This window comes from Gasterosteus aculeatus, chromosome 4 (assembly GCF_964276395.1).
Source record: "Gasterosteus aculeatus chromosome 4, fGasAcu3.hap1.1, whole genome shotgun sequence".
Lineage (NCBI taxonomy): Eukaryota > Metazoa > Chordata > Actinopteri > Perciformes > Gasterosteidae > Gasterosteus > Gasterosteus aculeatus.
In genome coordinates, this window is record NC_135691.1 from 8,433,251 (window position 1) to 8,450,865 (window position 17,615).

The 17,615-nt window shown below is 45.7% G+C and overlaps 1 protein-coding gene across 9 annotated transcripts in view; it reads right to left on the reverse strand.

The window, feature by feature from the left end:
• The window catches only part of mid2 (midline 2), a 104,046-nt gene that overhangs the window by 17,921 nt on the left and 68,510 nt on the right, over nucleotides 1-17,615 (reverse strand). For 5 of the 9 annotated variants that reach the window (XM_040173963.2, XM_040173964.2, XM_078102009.1 and 2 more), the window contains 4 exons: nucleotides 11,690-11,755; nucleotides 10,203-10,298; nucleotides 2,884-2,991; nucleotides 543-691 (listed from right to left, as the gene is read on the reverse strand). In XM_040173963.2, coding sequence (XP_040029897.2) covers nucleotides 543-691; nucleotides 2,884-2,991; nucleotides 10,203-10,298; nucleotides 11,690-11,755 — 419 coding nt within the window. The remainder of the gene's footprint in view (nucleotides 1-542; nucleotides 692-2,883; nucleotides 2,992-10,202; nucleotides 10,299-11,689; nucleotides 11,756-17,615) is intronic. The other 4 variants (XM_078102011.1, XM_078102012.1, XM_078102010.1 and 1 more) reach the window with 1 other exon arrangement.

Genomic DNA, 17,615 nt, shown 5'->3' on the forward strand with positions numbered 1-17,615 from the left:
ATCAGCGATGTGTCTGAGGCAGCGGCCAGAACCACAGAGCTCGGCAGAGCCGAGGCTTTCAAACGTTCGACCCTCAGAGAAGAGAATCCAGCCGTTCAATAAGGCTCCCGGCTGGATAAAAAGAGGCTATGCTAGCTATAGATTGTCCGGGGGAGAGGATAAGTGAGGCAGCTCCCAGCCCGTGGAGGCAGGGGGGAGGTTCTGCAGGTGTGCAGGTGGGAAGAGAAACCGCATAACTGGCCACGTGAAAGATAGACGATCCTCACCAGCGGCCTTGGATTGATATAATGCTGATTCACCAGCTGCATCACTTTCCAACATTGGCATTGGATTTCATGGAAACGAAAAGCAGACCCACTGTAGGGCTTTAGGGGTTTTGTGTCTTACCATTGCATTTATTTCTGTGTGTCTTTTTTTAATCTAAATAACCTGATGATGAGCATATGCAACACATCCATCAATCAATGGTGTAAAAACTGGAAATTCCAATATTTCACTGTGTGTGTGCGCAGATGTGTGTGTCGATGCACTACGAAACTCACCTTTCCGCCACATTTCGGGCGGTCTGGAGGAAGCGGGCGTGGTCGTTCTCCTTCAGGCTCTGTTCCGCCTGTGTGATGAGGGCACTGGAGCGCTCCAGACACTGCCGGCAGTTTGCAATCTGCTGAGCCAGCTTACGTAGTTTCATCACCTGGAACCAAAAACATGAACACGCGCCGTGTTACGACACGCCTATTATACCCGTTAGCTCGGTCTGACCCTGGGAAGAGAACTGCTGAAGAATCGTACCCTTCTGGATGGATAGAATGACTGGCTTGTAAATATTGGAGCATGTAGAATCAGCAGGCCCCATTATATATATATATATATATATATATATATATATATATATATTATAGACATTATAGCAGCTCATGTGATGAACTGAAAGGAGGAAGAAACTAGCAGAAAATGTTCCACACGCTCCAAAATAAATCTCACAAAGCTGCTTCTATCACTTCTTCTGTGCCCTTTTGGCAGCTGTCAGACACTCAACAATAAACCTCTAGATTGCATCAGGGAGAATTCGCCTAGACAACGTGATGCAGGGAAGAGCAGGGTCATTGACAGGAAAGCTCGCTCACACGTACCAAGAATGTACAAAGTCCTGCTGGTTCGCTCGTAGCTGAAGTGAATGAGACATTGGCTCTTTGTGCTCATACTGACCTCATGAGCAAGTTGCATATTATGGGGGTGAATAGAATAACGCTTTGTTATCTGACAAAATAACAGTCATAAGTGTATTTCTGTGGGGCTACTTGAGAGAGAAATACAGAAAAAAAATATGGGAGTTGAGACGGCGATGAATTCACTAAAAACAAAACCTAGAGTTCATCAGTCAGTCAGCGCTGAAGCTCTGTATACACAAACATAAGCACACGGGGTTTTGTTCTATTATCTTAACATGATTAACATATGAGCAGAAGGCAGCCTATGCAATTCTCATTTGAATTAAAGTAATCCATCTATCTTCATTAGGGCTCATGTCCTCAAATGAACTTAGTTTGATGAAGCTCTCCACAGGCTGCTGGTCAGCCGGCAGACTGTCAGCGAGAGGTGGGCTGAGAATTCAATACCAGCCTCAGTCGGGGCGCCGCTCAGCAAAGATGATTGCCATTTAAAAGTTCAAAGAGGTTTTTGTTCAAACAGTAAGGTCAAGTAGTCGTATTATAAAGTATAGTGTCAGTACCAGCTAACAACCTGCTGTCGGTCTGAACATTCAAAATGAAGAATAAATTCTCCCTCTCTCTCTCTCTAACAATATGCTGTTTGTGTGTGTGTCTCTCATCTAAAGTAGAAGAATTACAGTCTAATCTCAGCCTAAGTGTTGGGCCAATGGAACATTTATATTTAGAATGTTATTTTTATTGTTCAACCAATGACTTCCTAAAAAATCTTCCTAAAAACTAGTTTGGAAAGTAGTTTCCAGGAAAGCTTCGGCTCCCGGCAGGAAGCTGGATGTTCATTAGTTACAAATACTAAGGCATCACCTGCTGACTTCAATCGAGTGTTTCACGCGTACTTTCCTCCGTCACCTACGCATCACCCCTCCACCCGCTACCAGACTTTTACACACCCAGACTCCCGAGGGAACGAGCCTTGCTCTTTGTCGCACACGCCTACTTCTGTCCTCGTGTTCAGTGTCTGGAAATCTTTCACCCTTCGACAAAGCTCTTTCGCTGCCTCAAGCACTTAAATCCTCACCTCTGGGAGGGTGAGATTTAGTGAGTTTCCCTCTGGCCTTAAACCCTCGGGGCTCAAAGGGCAGCAAACCGCAAATAAAAGGCTCGAGTATGTGTCCGCACGTCCCTAAGTCCTGCAGCCACCTCACTCCGGCCTTTGCTGCCACCTCAGACACTTTCCACACACATTCAGCCGTACAGACGCTTGGCCGAGGTCCTTGCAGCGCTTTTTCCCCCTGACGCGTTTCTCTTTACCGGCTCTCTTCAAGTGTCCATGTGATACGTGCCTTTTCAAAAAAAGACAACTTTAAGAGACCAGAATGGATATATTCCTTATTCATTGTGCTGTACAATTGTTACAAATCCACTGTTTCTCTGCCAACGCCGTTCCTCAAATATCGTACTGTCAATTTGGGTGCTTCAAAAGGCAGAGAACAAAACCTGTGAATTGATACACTGAATAAAGTAAAGTAGACCCTCGTCACCCTACTGTTATCAATCTAAAACTGTGATACATTCATTTATATTTAGTCTCTATTCCCCTTTATGGCCAAATAAATGGTGGATGTAGCTTTAACTTACCGGAACCATCCAGTCGTCACAATTCCAGAGGACTTTGAACATAAAGTAAAAGTAGCCGAGCATCCTGGGAACACTTTACCTTGGATTCTTTGATCTTCACTGCGATGACCTGTTTTCTCTGGCGGATGATCTCCACCAGCTCATCACACTCCTCCACCAGCTTGGCTTCGTGCATTGCTGTGTTTACCTGGAGGCAGAAGCAGGGACGCATGTTAACTTGAGGCTTCTGACTCTCTGTTTGCAGGGAGCTTTGTCAGATTTCTGGATTAGCAGCCGCATCAGATATAATCACACTTACACGCAGAGAACACCATTTGCTTTTCCATTTCATTCTGAATTCTGCACACTGCCTCTAACAAGACGCGGCGCTGGATTAGAACTGACGTGAGATGAGATGATTTTTTGTTGTCAGAGGATAGAAGAGAAATCTTTTAAAGTTACAAAGCATCCACTGATCGGAGGATCCTTGAAATGCAAACAGCAGATTCACTGATTGCCTCACGGTCCTCCATCTAGTGGGCTTTAACGTGACAAGAAAGGTCATTTAAATAATTGGCCATCCTCTTAAATGTTTCTTACTTACTGATGGACTCAATTCATTCATTGTCCTTGTATGAAACACTCCCATCTTATTAAACATCATTATAAAACAAGAAATACGTTGGAAAGTGTCAGAATATTCAACTCTTCATTAAAAAGGCTTCTAGACACAAAAGCTTGGCAGACACTCATTAAGTCACAGACACATTTTGCTTAAGACCACGCCAATTTAGTACATTCTGTGATTATTTCAGGAGCGAAGTTGCCAAGGCAACTCATCATCAGTTCGCCATCTCAGGCGAACACAAAATGAACAGCCAGGAACCTCGATATTGTGTTGGTTGGTGTCACACACTCACAAACGCTGAGCTGCACAGCTTTGCCAAAATAGGGGCTGGAGGGGATTTGCAAACAAATTTCTCCTCTGAATGAGAAATAAATCCTATATCCGCGCATCATACAGACGGAAGTTGTTGTGTACTTTCATCATGACCTCCAGGCAACTGCACACAGAAAGGTTTGGGTGTACCACGTCAGAGGAAGTCGCGACACTTCGACAGGTGCACTGCTTCCACCGCGCTGGAGGGAGTCCCCGTCATTTTGTCCGCGGGAGCCATTTCAAAAACATCAAGTTACGGTACGACCCAGCACCTCGACTGTGGGGCGCTTTCACGCACACAGGCAGCGTCAGAAGAATCCAGAAAAGAAGAGGAGGGAAATGCACAAACGGACCAGCAACAATTGCCTTTAAGGCCTCCGACGTTCACCGCACTTTATCTGCCTCAGTGGTTCCATAGTGTTTATTGTCACACAGGCACTGGGGAGGCTTTTCTCTGCAACGCACTGACCGGAGCAAAGAGTGCTGCTGAGTCGGCAAACGCTATGCATTGTGAGGAGAGACCTTTTCACCGCTCTGACCCGTTCTCCCGCACACGCCCCAATGCTGAACGCTTCTGGAAAACAAGCAGGAGAGTCAAATCCAAACTGAGTGAGACAAACATCCAGAGAAAAAGTCACCTGCTTTTGAATGTTTAAAATACTTGCCCCCCAAGTTCCAATCATCACTCCACAGAGCTCATTACAAGGAACCGATCCACTTAAGCCTCTTTATTCTCCCTCACATGTACCGTACATACACACACACACACATCGGGCACAGCTCATTCTGCAAAGAGCAATCTCATGACCGCAGGTAAGTACTTAGGCAGGATAAATGCAGCTGTCCAGGATCACTGCGAATTAAAACCGGCAGCTTAGAGTTAAGGAAACAATCTCCATCTCCATGCTCCTCCTCCTTCACCATCCTCCTCGTCTTCCTCTGCCAGCTTCTGGCATTGCGATCCCCTCCCTACTACTCAAACACTGTGACTAAAAGTGGATCTCCCTTTTCATCAGGTTGAAAACTCTTTCAGTGCCAAAGACATTTACAGCTGTTCCTGCTTTCAGGACGGCCGGGAGATGCAGACATAACAAGCACCTGAATAGATTAAATGAGCTCATTTAGATCATTAGGAAACGGCTGAGCGGGGCCAAGTGGGGTCATTCGGATGCCGTTGATCACACGGACGACGCGCTCAAGTCCAAACGTGGAGGCGGCTCTGAGCTCCCCTGATGTTGTGGCTAATTCACTCACTATCTTGTGATTTTGAGAAAATCTGTTCACTCACCAGAGAGTTAAACTAAAGTGTGTGTATGCGTTTTAATGGGTTTGTAATTTTTGTTCAGTCATTATAAAGCCATAAGTGTTTGCTCAACTGCAACACCAGGACAGTGCTACATTACCCATGTGACTATTCTTAGGCTGTGAATCTGCACAAACCGACGTTGTGTCAACAAGCATTTTTCAAACATACACACACACACACACACACACACACACATTTATTTGGTTCCTGATGTTTCCATACACACACACACACACACACACACACACCCCAAAGACATGTAATCGACATTCAACAAAATCACAGCCCTGCTGCCTTTAGTGTCACGTTTTTAAAAAGATCTCAATAACTTTTGTGGCATTTCAACTGTCCTCATTTAAAATAAAAAAGGTAATTGTTTAAGACCACTATACGATTATTTTTATCATATAGCTGAAAGTAAACAGATGACAGGAAATGATGACTGATTCACAACAAACGTCATAGTTGGATGTGAGTCAGGGATGTTATGGTCCATGGTTGTTATCTAAAGCTATTGTAATATATTACATAATAATAATAATATTGTAAAGAAATTTGAACAACTAGACCAGCTTCAGAATGTGGACACCCAGAGTACCAATTGAAGACAACGAGCATGGACGTCTCCCAAAATGACCCGCTCTCGCCAAAGTGGCTCCCATTCCACACGAGGGAGGACTGGTCCCAGTTCGCAACAGCTGTTAACCTCTCGCTGCCCCCCCCCCCTCCCTCCCCCGTCTCCAATCAATCCCGAGACCCTTCCCCTCCAATCAGCCTCTCCTGCCTCCTAGTCCACTTGACTTTTTTTTCTGATTCTTTCTATTATACCTCTAGTCCCCATTCTGTCTGCTTCACTGAGACGCCCCCCCCCCCCCCCCCCCTACCCCCGTCTCCCCCACCTCCCTCCCCCGTCTCTCAGACATGATCTCCCCACAAAGATGCCAGGATTCAGTCTGAAAGCTTTATCTCTGATGCCGTCCACGGATGCGGGTAAAGATTGTCAGTGGCACTTTGCTTTAAAAGAGTGGCTTTATGGAAAGTGTTTATACGCTGAGCCCATTCCCCGATAGAACACGAATCAATGATTATTGATTATATATAGATACATATAGATTTAGAGATACATCTAAAGTCCTGTTGAAGGGAGGAATTTATTTGACTGCAGTCTTTTTAGCCCACAGCTGACGTCTGCACCACATCTGCTGAAGAAGAACTACAGGATGGATTTCCATGAAAGTTGTCCACGTAACTTTGGGCCCCAGAAGATCCACTGACTACTTGTCCTTCTTGTGAAAGACCTAAACATCTACGACATTCATATTTTCCTGAATAAAGACTGATGATCGTCAGAGCGTCATCTAGCAGCCGAGATTTAAATCTGTCCGACACCTGCGAAACACACCTGGCATTCCCACAGCCCTTTATACGATGTGCCAACGTGTTATCTTGCCAAAATGCTTAACTAAGATGCTAGATCTGAGCACGTTAGCATGCCGACAATAGCATTCGGCTGAAAGCTGAAATGAATGGACTCAACAGACGGAAGAAGGAACATTATCATAAATACCTCACCTAAGATCAGAGGAATATATCATTTAACAAATGAAAACATGGGGTCGCCATCTGGTGCAGGCAAACGATAACGACTGCATTAAGGCGAGGGTTTGTTTTCAGTAAATGCCGTTATGCTGCCGCATTGATTCTCTCTGTGCCTGAAAGTGGAACCGCGAATGGGTTCGGAAAAATAAGCAAAGACAAACAACACCAGTGGACTCTTTGGATCTCGCCGAAGCTCTGGTAGAAAAGTAAAGAGAGGCGAGACGAGACCCGATGCAAAGGATTAGGGGGCATTACAGCCGTCCCATTTATTCTCTGCACACAGTGGGATCTGCCTCCGTGTACATAAACCTACACAGTTCTGCACAACGACTTACAGCTCAATGATTAGTCAGCAGACGTACATGTCTGAGAACTAAACCCAGTGGACTTCTGTTTCCATCAATCCTGATACGCACACGCCTACGGCTTTATTAGTGAGATCACTTATTTCCTCCAAGCAGGCAATGCAACCGGAGGGGTTGTAAAAAACGGCCGCTGCTTTGACTGCTTCCTCCAACAATACTAGATGGGCATTTGTGGTGTATATGATATATATATATATATATATATATCCCTTGGAGGGTCACTCAACCCAAAAACAGAGAGTCGGAGTGAGATAAAGTGGAACAGACATAAACGAAAGTACACAAAATCAAGGAAATATTAGGTAAGTCAGAGTATAAGAGGAAGAAGGAGTCTAGGCAAATAAATGAAAATCTCCTCAAAACTTTACGTATTTGAAAATATACACGTTCAGTGAAGTAATACATAAATAAAGGTTAGCGTCCTGAAAATCAGGGAAAGATTTTTCCAAACAAATATCACAATAGAATTTAGGCATTTTGCAATTGAGATAGAGATAGCACATATTATCTCTTTTACTTTGGCTCAACAGTTGGTGTCCGTTGCCGTTGTAGCAATCTATTCAGTATCAAAGTGGTTCTTGGGGGGAAATGCTCTTTGCCAAACAGCCTCACTGAGTGGCTCCGCTCCGCAGTTTATTAATACCCAGCCAGCCATCTGGCACTGGATGGACAACAGTGAGCGTTAGTGAGCTCAACCCAAATGCACAAGGATCACGGCCGTTTGCTCAAAGATGTCCGTTTCAAACGCAGAACATTAACCCTGAACGTCGTTAAACGGCGGCAACAGGAGCAACAATCCCACACCGGGTGATGCAATGAGGAGAGCGGCCTCCTGAGGAAGAAACGCGTCCCACTCATCACCAAGTCGTCTCCTGACAGAGACGAGATGATCCCCAGGAGAACAGGGCTGATCTCTGCTGGCTGCTGACTCGCGCCGTGTTTGATCACGCCTCCGGCACCAGTACAATATAATGCAAACAAGGAGGAGAGGAAACCAGGTCACGTTCAAAGCCCTACAGAGATTTCCCACCGCACAGACATTTTTAAACTACCCGGTCGGTGCTGGATTACATTATTTCTTAGTTTCTCCTCCTGCAAAGTTCCTGTATCCGTTTGAGTCAAAGCGATCATTGGTTGTCACGCTAAACCCTCGGGTCTGCTTTTCCCGATCCTGCGCTTGCCCTCTCGATCCTGCACTCTCTACTGCTTTGATTCTTTCTTTCTTCCTCTACCGTTCCCCATCTGTCCTCCACTGCACTGTTCTCCTCGACTCTAAAGGGCCACATGAATAGGAATTTACCTGGGAACATTTCTTGTATAATAGAATAGCTATGAATGAGTGCAACAGGGAAATATATTGTTTATTCTCATAATTTGCTTATGAGTCAACGGAGCATTGCTATTGCTCTTTATTTATTTTTGATGCGTAAAGACTGTGCTGATGTCGTCTGCGGTGGCCCATTAGTATGCAGACAGAGACAATATGAAGACAGCCTTTTTTTTGTTCTTATATCCCCCCCCCCTCCATGCGTTGTTGACAAACTGTTTGTCTCTACTTAATGAAACACTCAGCGATCATTTCATTTCCATTGGGCGAGCGAGCCGCATGAGTTGTTGTTCACGGACCTCCGAGTGACTCAGAGAAAATGGAGTGAGGCTCGCTAATAATAAGAAATGAACGGCGCGCAGAGCGAGGGCGGCGCCAGAATGCATCTTCCCTCCGCGGCTGTTAATGTCAACCCTCGCAAAGAAATGACGGCGGCGGAGGAGAGCCGGCGGGTTGATGCGGAAAGTGGGATGTTCTGTGTGCGTGTGGGGTTTGTGAATGCGCACAATAGCTCGGCGGCAACGCGTTAGCAGTCTGTGGCTGGATTCACTCGGGTAACTCCATTAAATCACGGCGGCAGCAGCACAAATGGAACGGGCCACGGTGTGGTATTCTGCAGACAGGTATGGGCTCATGCAAACGCTCCTTCCGAGGCCACTAAATCAGAGCGGCTGAGCTGTGAAACATTGCCGGCCTGTGAAGATGTAAGTCATTTGACGGATAATCGTATCTGCTGTAAAAGTGGGAGTGTATGTTTTCCTGTATGAGTTGCTCCAGCTGGACTGTAAAAAAAGAAATAGTGTTCAACACAGTGAAATGCATAAAGACCAAACCTCACTGTATTACAAGACACAGCTGGGACAATGACATTGGACACAGTAGAATCATCACATCGTAATAGAAGTTCAGTTCAGTGCACACGTGCTTTTGGTAGAAGCTTTGTCCACAGTGCAGCGGTCATTCCGATGAAGTTGTCTGAATTACATAACTGCCCCTTGAGTCAGTTTATCTGGAGAGCGACCGGCCACTGACAAGCTAACTGGTATCATTGTGCATAAAAACGTCCCAGTGACTGTAATTATAAGGGGATTAAAGGTACTTTTAAGTCGTTATCGTTGAATCTCCTCGGTTTTATTTTTGGCGTTTTTTCAATATAAATTGTCAGAAAAAAGGTGCAGCACTGCTGACCTCTAATGAACCCTTGATGGGGATTTGAAATCCACTTTTACTCTAGCGACTACTCAATATTTTATCAGCAGCGCCCACAGCAATCACTTTGTTGCCGGCACAAAACACAACCGTCGTCCAGGAGGAGTGGGAGGAAGAAAAAAAGAAAAAAGAAGAGCAGGAATAAATCAATTAAAGTCCAATTTCTACCAGTGTGTGTTTCTATCAGAAAGGTTCCAGAGTCAGACACAAAGGCATCAGATCCGTCACCAATAGCGAATGCAGGTGACCGTCAACAATCAATAACAGTAAAATGTTTGGTGTTGGTTTCCCTGTTCAGTTCATGCAGGTTAAGGCCTCAATCCACAAACCGTTTCCCCTTTGACTTGCAGTCAGAAAACTATAAAACTGAAACCACGGACTGTTTTGGTACTGTTTTAAAGCATGACACATTGGTGCCACAAGTGCCTGCAGTGGCCTTTTGGATGTTACATATAAAAACACAGGCTTCACATCCATGGTGATGGCAATTTAAAATACCCCACTTTCATTTGTTCATTTAGGGTTGAAATGCAAATATAAATGTTTGTTCATCCACATAAATATTCATTATTTATCACATGTCAAGACAGCAACACAGGCTCCGCCCTCTACTGGACTCTGTGGGTAGTGCTCTCCAAATGGCAGCATGCAAACACAGCGACAGGTGGCGTACCTCAACCTGCTGACAGATCTGGATGAGCTTTGCCATTTGGTTCTCCAGTTCGCTGTTCCTCTTCACCAGGTTGGTCAGGTTGTTCTCCAGCGTTTGCTGTGGGGAGGAAGGAGGAGCGCACAGAACTTAAAAAGCCAGGTTCTGGGGATGGGTTGCATTTTTAAGTTTAAGACACCTGATAATATAATAATATAGTATATACATTTTTTTACAACATGCAATGTGTGTTCCCATTAAACAGATAATAAACAAACAACTATACATCTCTATTACATGGATAAGGTGACTGCATGCCCGAGGATGTGATGTGTTTAGTGAATCCGTGATATCAGTGCCTTGTTATCAACATCATACACGATACGAAGCAATTCACATGATCATATTAATGACTTAATGCATGTAGACTGAGAAGCAGAACGACTTGTAACTGTAGTGATGTTCGGAAACTGTATTGAAAACCAAATGACATCAAGAGGAGACTGAGATAAATATCATTATTACATAAGTAATACAATTACAAACACATTTTTAGGGGAGCAACAACAAGACAATGATTTAGTCTTTCAAACTAAATAAGTGGTCATTTAGATTTCTTCTTTTGTTCATCAACGCGTAATAATACACGTCATCATGTCCTGAGGGTCACCTCATAGCAACTGAAATCAAAGCTTTACTAATGTTTAACTGCTGTTGTTTTGCAACTGGACATTTCAAATATTTCATTAAATTAGTCCAAATTCATTTGAGGTGGAAAAAGTTGTTATTTAAACACATTCTATTCTATAAGAATACTTTGACAAGTCAATACCTTGAAATCAGTTTTTGAAGCCAAATACACTATTCATTTCTGCCCTCTTGAAACAAAGTCAATCCCACGATGCAACTCCTTTTGTTTATTTTCATCGCGCTTACTGTAATACGAGGATTTTACTGCCTGACCTTGTCACACTTTATAGCCATGAGAACAGACAGATGATCCGAGACAAACTAAACCCGATCAACCGGCGCCTCCCACTGATCAAACACTCGATTACTGTCCGTTAACTGAGGCGGTTTATCGAATGCACAGCAAAAGACACACAACAAATAAATTCACTCAGACACATGAACAGCACAAGATGAATGGCGAGACAGAAATAGCACCGCCGTTCAAAGGGAAGCAAATCAACGATGGCGTTGACGGCGAAGGGCTCCAAAACAACAACAACAACAACAGCCACAGCTGCAAAGAGAACAGCAGAACGAAGCAGCGGACAAGCGGCGGGTGTTTTGAAGAGGCTCAACTCATGCAAGTGAAAGGGAGGCGGGCCGAGGAAGCACCTGACCCAGTCTCTGACGCCGCCTCCCTCCCTCCCTCCTCTGCATCCCGTCCTGAATCCCTCCGGGTGTCTACCTGCCCGCCTGCATGCAGCGATCGGGGTGGGGGAGGAGGGGGGGGGGGTTTGTGGGGGGAGGCGAGGTTGGAAAAAGGCAGCCAGGGAACTCACCGCAGCGCTTGTCTTTGAAGCCTCCATTACCGCGTCTGACACTCTGCCCGGGCTCACCTGATAAGCCTACAAACACACACACACACTTGCATAAGTGCACACATAAACAAACATAAAGACACGGACACACACACACACACACACGGCCCGAACGCACAAAGTAGCGCTGCCACAACCTGAGGGCCGTCTACAGGAGCGCAGACGAGAGCGCGGCTCGCAGTGTCTGGAGATGAGATCACTGGAAGCGTTGTGCGTTCGCTGTGTCGCAGCCCCCGAGTGAGCGTGTTTGCGTATGAGGGGGTTTGAAGTGGAGCATCAGTGAGAGGGGACAGATGGGTCATTAATTAGCAAGCTGGAGACAAAGATGATTAATACATCGGAACACAGCTGCCTCCCGTGAGACGGCGGTGAAGCAAACTCCTCCGTCCGCCACGTACATATACGCCCGTGTGGGAGTGTAGGGTGTGTGTGTGTGTGTGGGGGGGGGGGGGGGGGGGGGGGTCAGTCCGTCTGTGGCTCAGTAGTTGTATCTGTATTTAGAAATTTGAGATAGACATTATCCGTATGTCTGTGACATCTGTGACATCTGTGTGTGTGTGTGTGTGTGGACGGGTTTTGGCTCGGCACTCCTTTGGTTCCAGCCCAGAAGGACGAGGGAGAGAAAGAGGGGGGGGGGGGGGGGGGGGGAGCAAATGTCAATAACAAACTCATTAAAACACACAACAGACATCAAAGACGACTAGAACCACTCAGCGAAGGAGAGAGGCAGCGGAGGAGAGCACAGAGAGGAGGAAATGTAGGGGGGGGGTGTTGAACGGATGGTGACAATCATGAACCCGATACGATGGCTTATTCTGTCAAAGTCATTATTGGAGCAGCTCTTGCCGCGTGTCCTTTGAAGCGAGTGCCACACTCAGGATTCACTGACGAATGACGTCGCACAACTCGAACTTCCTGCATTGTGTAAATCGCTTACTGATCCCTACAGACGCTATTTAGAACGCTTTTAACAGGAAGGCCTTGTAACACCATGAGCTTTAACAGAATATAATAATAATAATAACACCTTTACACCTTTGTTAAGGTCGACCTTCCAGCCACGAGGCGAACTTCAGCTCTCAGCTGAGGGCCGTGTTTTTAACACTTTGAGACCGTTCAGCCTGTATTGGCAGACGGAGTAGGAATACGAGGCCATAAATACATCAGGGCACCCACTCAAGGAGACAGCAAGAGATAAAAGAGAAGAAGGGAGACGGAGGGGTGAGAGAAGGGAGGGCAGAGCAACCCATGAATGGAGGGAAGGGGCACGTCGGAGGAAAGTAGAAATGAGCGACTAATTGCATTTCATTAGCTCGAGCCACTCGTTGGGTGCAGGCGGGGCTCGTAGCAGCAGGTAATTCATGCATCCATCCCGCCTCGGACGTGGCCTGTCAGCAGGGGGAGCACGGTGATGGACGGGCGGTGGATGGGATAGAAATAGGCGCCAGTCCCGGGGCCGAGAGGGACAACTTGGCAAAGCAAAGCGCCGGCTTTCAGATTCATTCTTCTGCCTCTGCCGCAGCTCTCTCCTCCCTCATTATCTGTCCCTCTGTCACCCTCCTTCCTCTCTTCTACTCTCCCTCTAACCCGGCTGTGTGCCCATCAACTTGGGTTTGGATCGACAGCCCCCCCCCCTCCCTCGTATGACTTCATTGTGTTGAGGGGCTCCAGCGTCTGATTCCGTCACAGATGATCACGCTTCTATTTGAAACATGCCGTTATTACAGAACACATTTGACTGCTGTCCCAGTTCCATCAAAGAGAAATACAACTACTTGTGTCTACAAGCTGACAGGCCAAATACCGGTGCACAAATCCAACAAGCCAATGGCTGATTTTTCAAAATAAATGTTGTGCGTCAGTTGCAACTGTGATAAATAAGCAGGTTGCAATTCATGAAATCATATTAAAGTAATCCAATTACAGTGTAATGTGTTACGCTCGGTTGCTTTCGCAGTGGAACATTAAAATACTTTTATCTGAGGTCAAATTAAAGTTTAAGGCAAAGTTGGAGGCAGTGAGCGTGTTCCGCATACGGGACAGGCCGCAGACCAGCTCCTAAATATAAAGAAGCGCAGGAATATAGGGAGCAAATGTACGCTGGGAGTCTAAACCATCGCTGGCCCAATGAGAGGACATCGTCCAGTGGCAGCATCGCTGGGGCGGTGCGATGATGTAACGACAAAAAAAAAAAATGCAACCGCCGCCACAACACAAGTGGAGCAGAATGCTCCGAGGCAAAGTATCCAAACATCAAAGTCCTTTTCTTTCAATTAATGCAGGATCCTCCAACGTGCACAACAAGACAGAAAGGGAAAAACAGAAACGAAAGGAAGCGAGAGAGAGGGAGATATTAAACTGGAGTGGTAGAGGAGAACCAGCTCGCTCTCCAGCTGTTGTTAACAAGAGGCTTTGTAGAATCCGTGTGTCAGTAACACAAGCCTTCTGGGAAACGGGCCTTTTGGTCCGAGGATAATATTCCGCAGACCAGGCGATTGCAGTGGGCTGCAACAAACGGGGAGACACGCTTGTCTCATAACCCTCTGAAGGCTGAAGGCCGGCTAATGAGACCAGTAGGGATACTTAGCAGAAGTGTTCTCTCTACCGAAAGCCCTTTATTTGTGTTTTCTTTTGGCTTTGCCTGATGTGTAATACAACAGAGTCCCCCCCTTTCTGCTGGAATAAACATGAAAATAAATAACCAACAGAAAAGGCTGCGGTGGACTGCGAGGTATTTGCTTTCAAAGTGTTTGCTGTGGATAAGATGACTCACGTATTTGAACTTTGAAACAACTCCAGTGACTTTCAAGCTATGAGCGACCGCGTGAACGTTCAAGGGATCTCGTAACGGCGGGGTGCCGCGATGAATGGGAGCAGACAGTAGCTGAGAGACAGTTGCTGAGAGAAAGCAGGAAAAGGAAGCAGGGAAGGGCAGGGAAGGACACGGGTATGCTGCCATAGTCAACTTCACACAGCTTTGACAAACCCCTATTTTTCCCCCCTTATGGCTTAATATGAGAGAAAGCCATCTTAAACAAACACAAATCCAACAGTAATTCTGTTTCTTTCTGGCCACATGAGTGGATTAGGATCAAGGAACCTCTCAGTAGGTTTGAAAGGGAAAAATGAAACGTCATGACTACGAGCTGGCATTGGATTTTGTTTATAAGACTGTCGGATATCCCCATGGGCCCATGTGTGCTTTTAGCTTCCCAATTATTTAGGTCAGGGGCAGACTGCCCCAGAAGAAAGGGCGAAAGACAATGGAAAACACAGTAATATATGTAAAATGAGGCAAAACCATATCTGTGTCCATTTCCCAACCGCCTTTGTAAGACAATTTCATATCATATTACAGGCCGAGAATACTGTGCTATCTGAATGTTAAGAGATGGGAATTATATAGTGCGGATTAGCCAGCGGTCTGGAGCCAGATGAAGGGGGGTTAGCAAGAAGGCAGATATGGTTGAATGGGCTTAAAGGACGTCCGTGTTTCATTTCAATCGGCCTACGCTGGATTCTTGTTGGAACAGTGCAAATCTGTGTCAATGATTCATACTGACAAAAGAAAATACCACCTGTGCACGTGGCTTGGCAGTTCTTCAATAAGATCAATACCTCTGCCTAAGAGAGAGAGGAATCGCTTGTCCACCTGTTTGTTGAGACAACAAGGAGACACTAACTTCACCGCTGACGTACTCAGTCAGGACAGAGGAACTACGTTTCCTGAAAACAAATAAAATAATTACTTCTAGGTGCTGCAATGCGACGTGTAGCGACGGCCCTTTGAATATTGTCCCATGTCAATATTTTGTGTGATGTACAGTGTTTATAGTGCAGTGTACAGGGTTATGTACAACGTCCATAGAAAAGTAAAGACACGGAGTGAACAGCTCTGTGGTTAATGAACTAAATCTACCACGGCAAAGTCAACTGGTGAATGTGTTTCTATTAATCTGGGACTGACATCAGACGTGCGCAGCCTGTAGCCAAGAAAAAGCTCCTAGATCACCAGATACGAGTCGCATGAATACGCTCACAAGCAGCTGCTCAGCATGTTTGGGTCTGATTTGGATGCTCGGCGTGCTTCTCCCACAGATCGCAGACCTGAGCAGACAATACCCGTATCTGTGTGCATGAGGCCGCACCTTCGTACTCCTGATCATATCTGAAATGTGAGTGAAGTGAACAAAACGCAAGAAGAATAAACTGGTCTACTATTCAAACAAATTGGGGAAAACGGTGAATGTTGGAGGACGCCTTCGAGGTTTAGGACCCCGCCAACCCGTTTCACATCTTAACGCGTAGGCTTTGACGGACAGCAGGGTAGCCCCCCCCGCCCCCCGATCCAAAAAATCCAGGTTTAATGTCTCGTGTCAATGAGCATCCCCGCTAAAAGCCGGGGAAATAACCGACCATGACCTTAGACACCTCTGTGAGAAGGTTTTTCTATCCTTCGTTACTCTCAGTCCGCATTTAAAAATGTAGAATATCGCCACCGTTTGCACAACTGTGCATCTCCCACAACACGAGCTTTTTCACACAAAGAAATACATATATAAGCCGTTCCTTGTAGACTTTTTGATGAAGCCACCGTGTGTGTCAGCGAGGGCCAATAGCTGATATACACACATTCATTTAGCCAACATGCCCAGAAAACCCCCACAAGGCAGAGAGAGCAACAAGGAGAAAATAAGAGAGAAAAAGACACAGAGGCAGCGCGCAGCTACGTGTTGTGATGATACAATTATGCAGATGACAAATGCAATAACAGGGAACGTGGAACCGTCCGACTCATTGCTACAATGAACAGTGATCATCAAAACACCAACAGCTTTTTAGCAAAGGTCTGCGCTTCATTTCTATTAATTTGGTCCCCAGGGGAGTGGACATGAAATCGTGACTTCACACTTTCAGTGGAGGGCTCTTGTACACACTGTTTATTGAGTACTAATGAGAGGTGTGATGAAGAGGGTTTTCATTTCATTGGAGTGTGACATTAATGTAGAGTGGCCATATGATTACTTGAAAAGTGAAAAGAATAAGGTCATTTTCATTGGAAGTAGCAGAGCTCTCATAAATATAACAGTGTAATGAGCCGCAGAAACGAGAGCAGCTGCACAGCGGCAACCTGATCCCAGGATGAGGTGGGAGGGCATTGTAGATGTTGTATGAGTAAATAATACATACACATACATGCTCAAGCATACAACTAGCTCATGTAGGTTTCTTTGCTCACTGGAGCCGGAGATTTCACACTAAATCAATTCAGTTGTTTTAATATTAAATATACACACAAAAAAGCTGCTGTGTAACCCTCACATTTAACAATAAAGAATGACCCTCTCTGGTTTGTCATATTCATAGAATGCTCACTGTCTCTCATTAGAATCCATTACTACGGAGGACATTTTTGGAAGCCATTGACCGGTAGATAAAAGATGCTGCTGCCGTTTTCCCTTGAGATGCTGAGATTGTGACAACGACGCTGACATGACGGCTAAGAGGTTTTTGTCACGGCTCCGCTTCCACAGTCCCTGACGCCGTCTCACTACATCGCCCGTGGCCCAAGTGACACACCAGATAATCTCACCTCCGACGCACAGGGCCGCATCACGTTTGCGCTCGTGGAGAGTTGGTGTGCACAAACATGATGTGCATGTAGGGCTTTCTGGTTCAGCCCGTGCACACCAACCCCAAAAATACTTCTCCTCCCCTACATGGCATTTTAATTACTAACGTCTTACTTATTGCTCTTTTGAGACTCACATCACTTGGCTGTGTCCTGTAATCCTGCAAAGTCATCTGATGGTGATGATGAGCTAAGCCCGTCTGTCAAAGTTATTGAGCACAATGTATATTAGTTTGGTCACTATCTTCAGCGAGA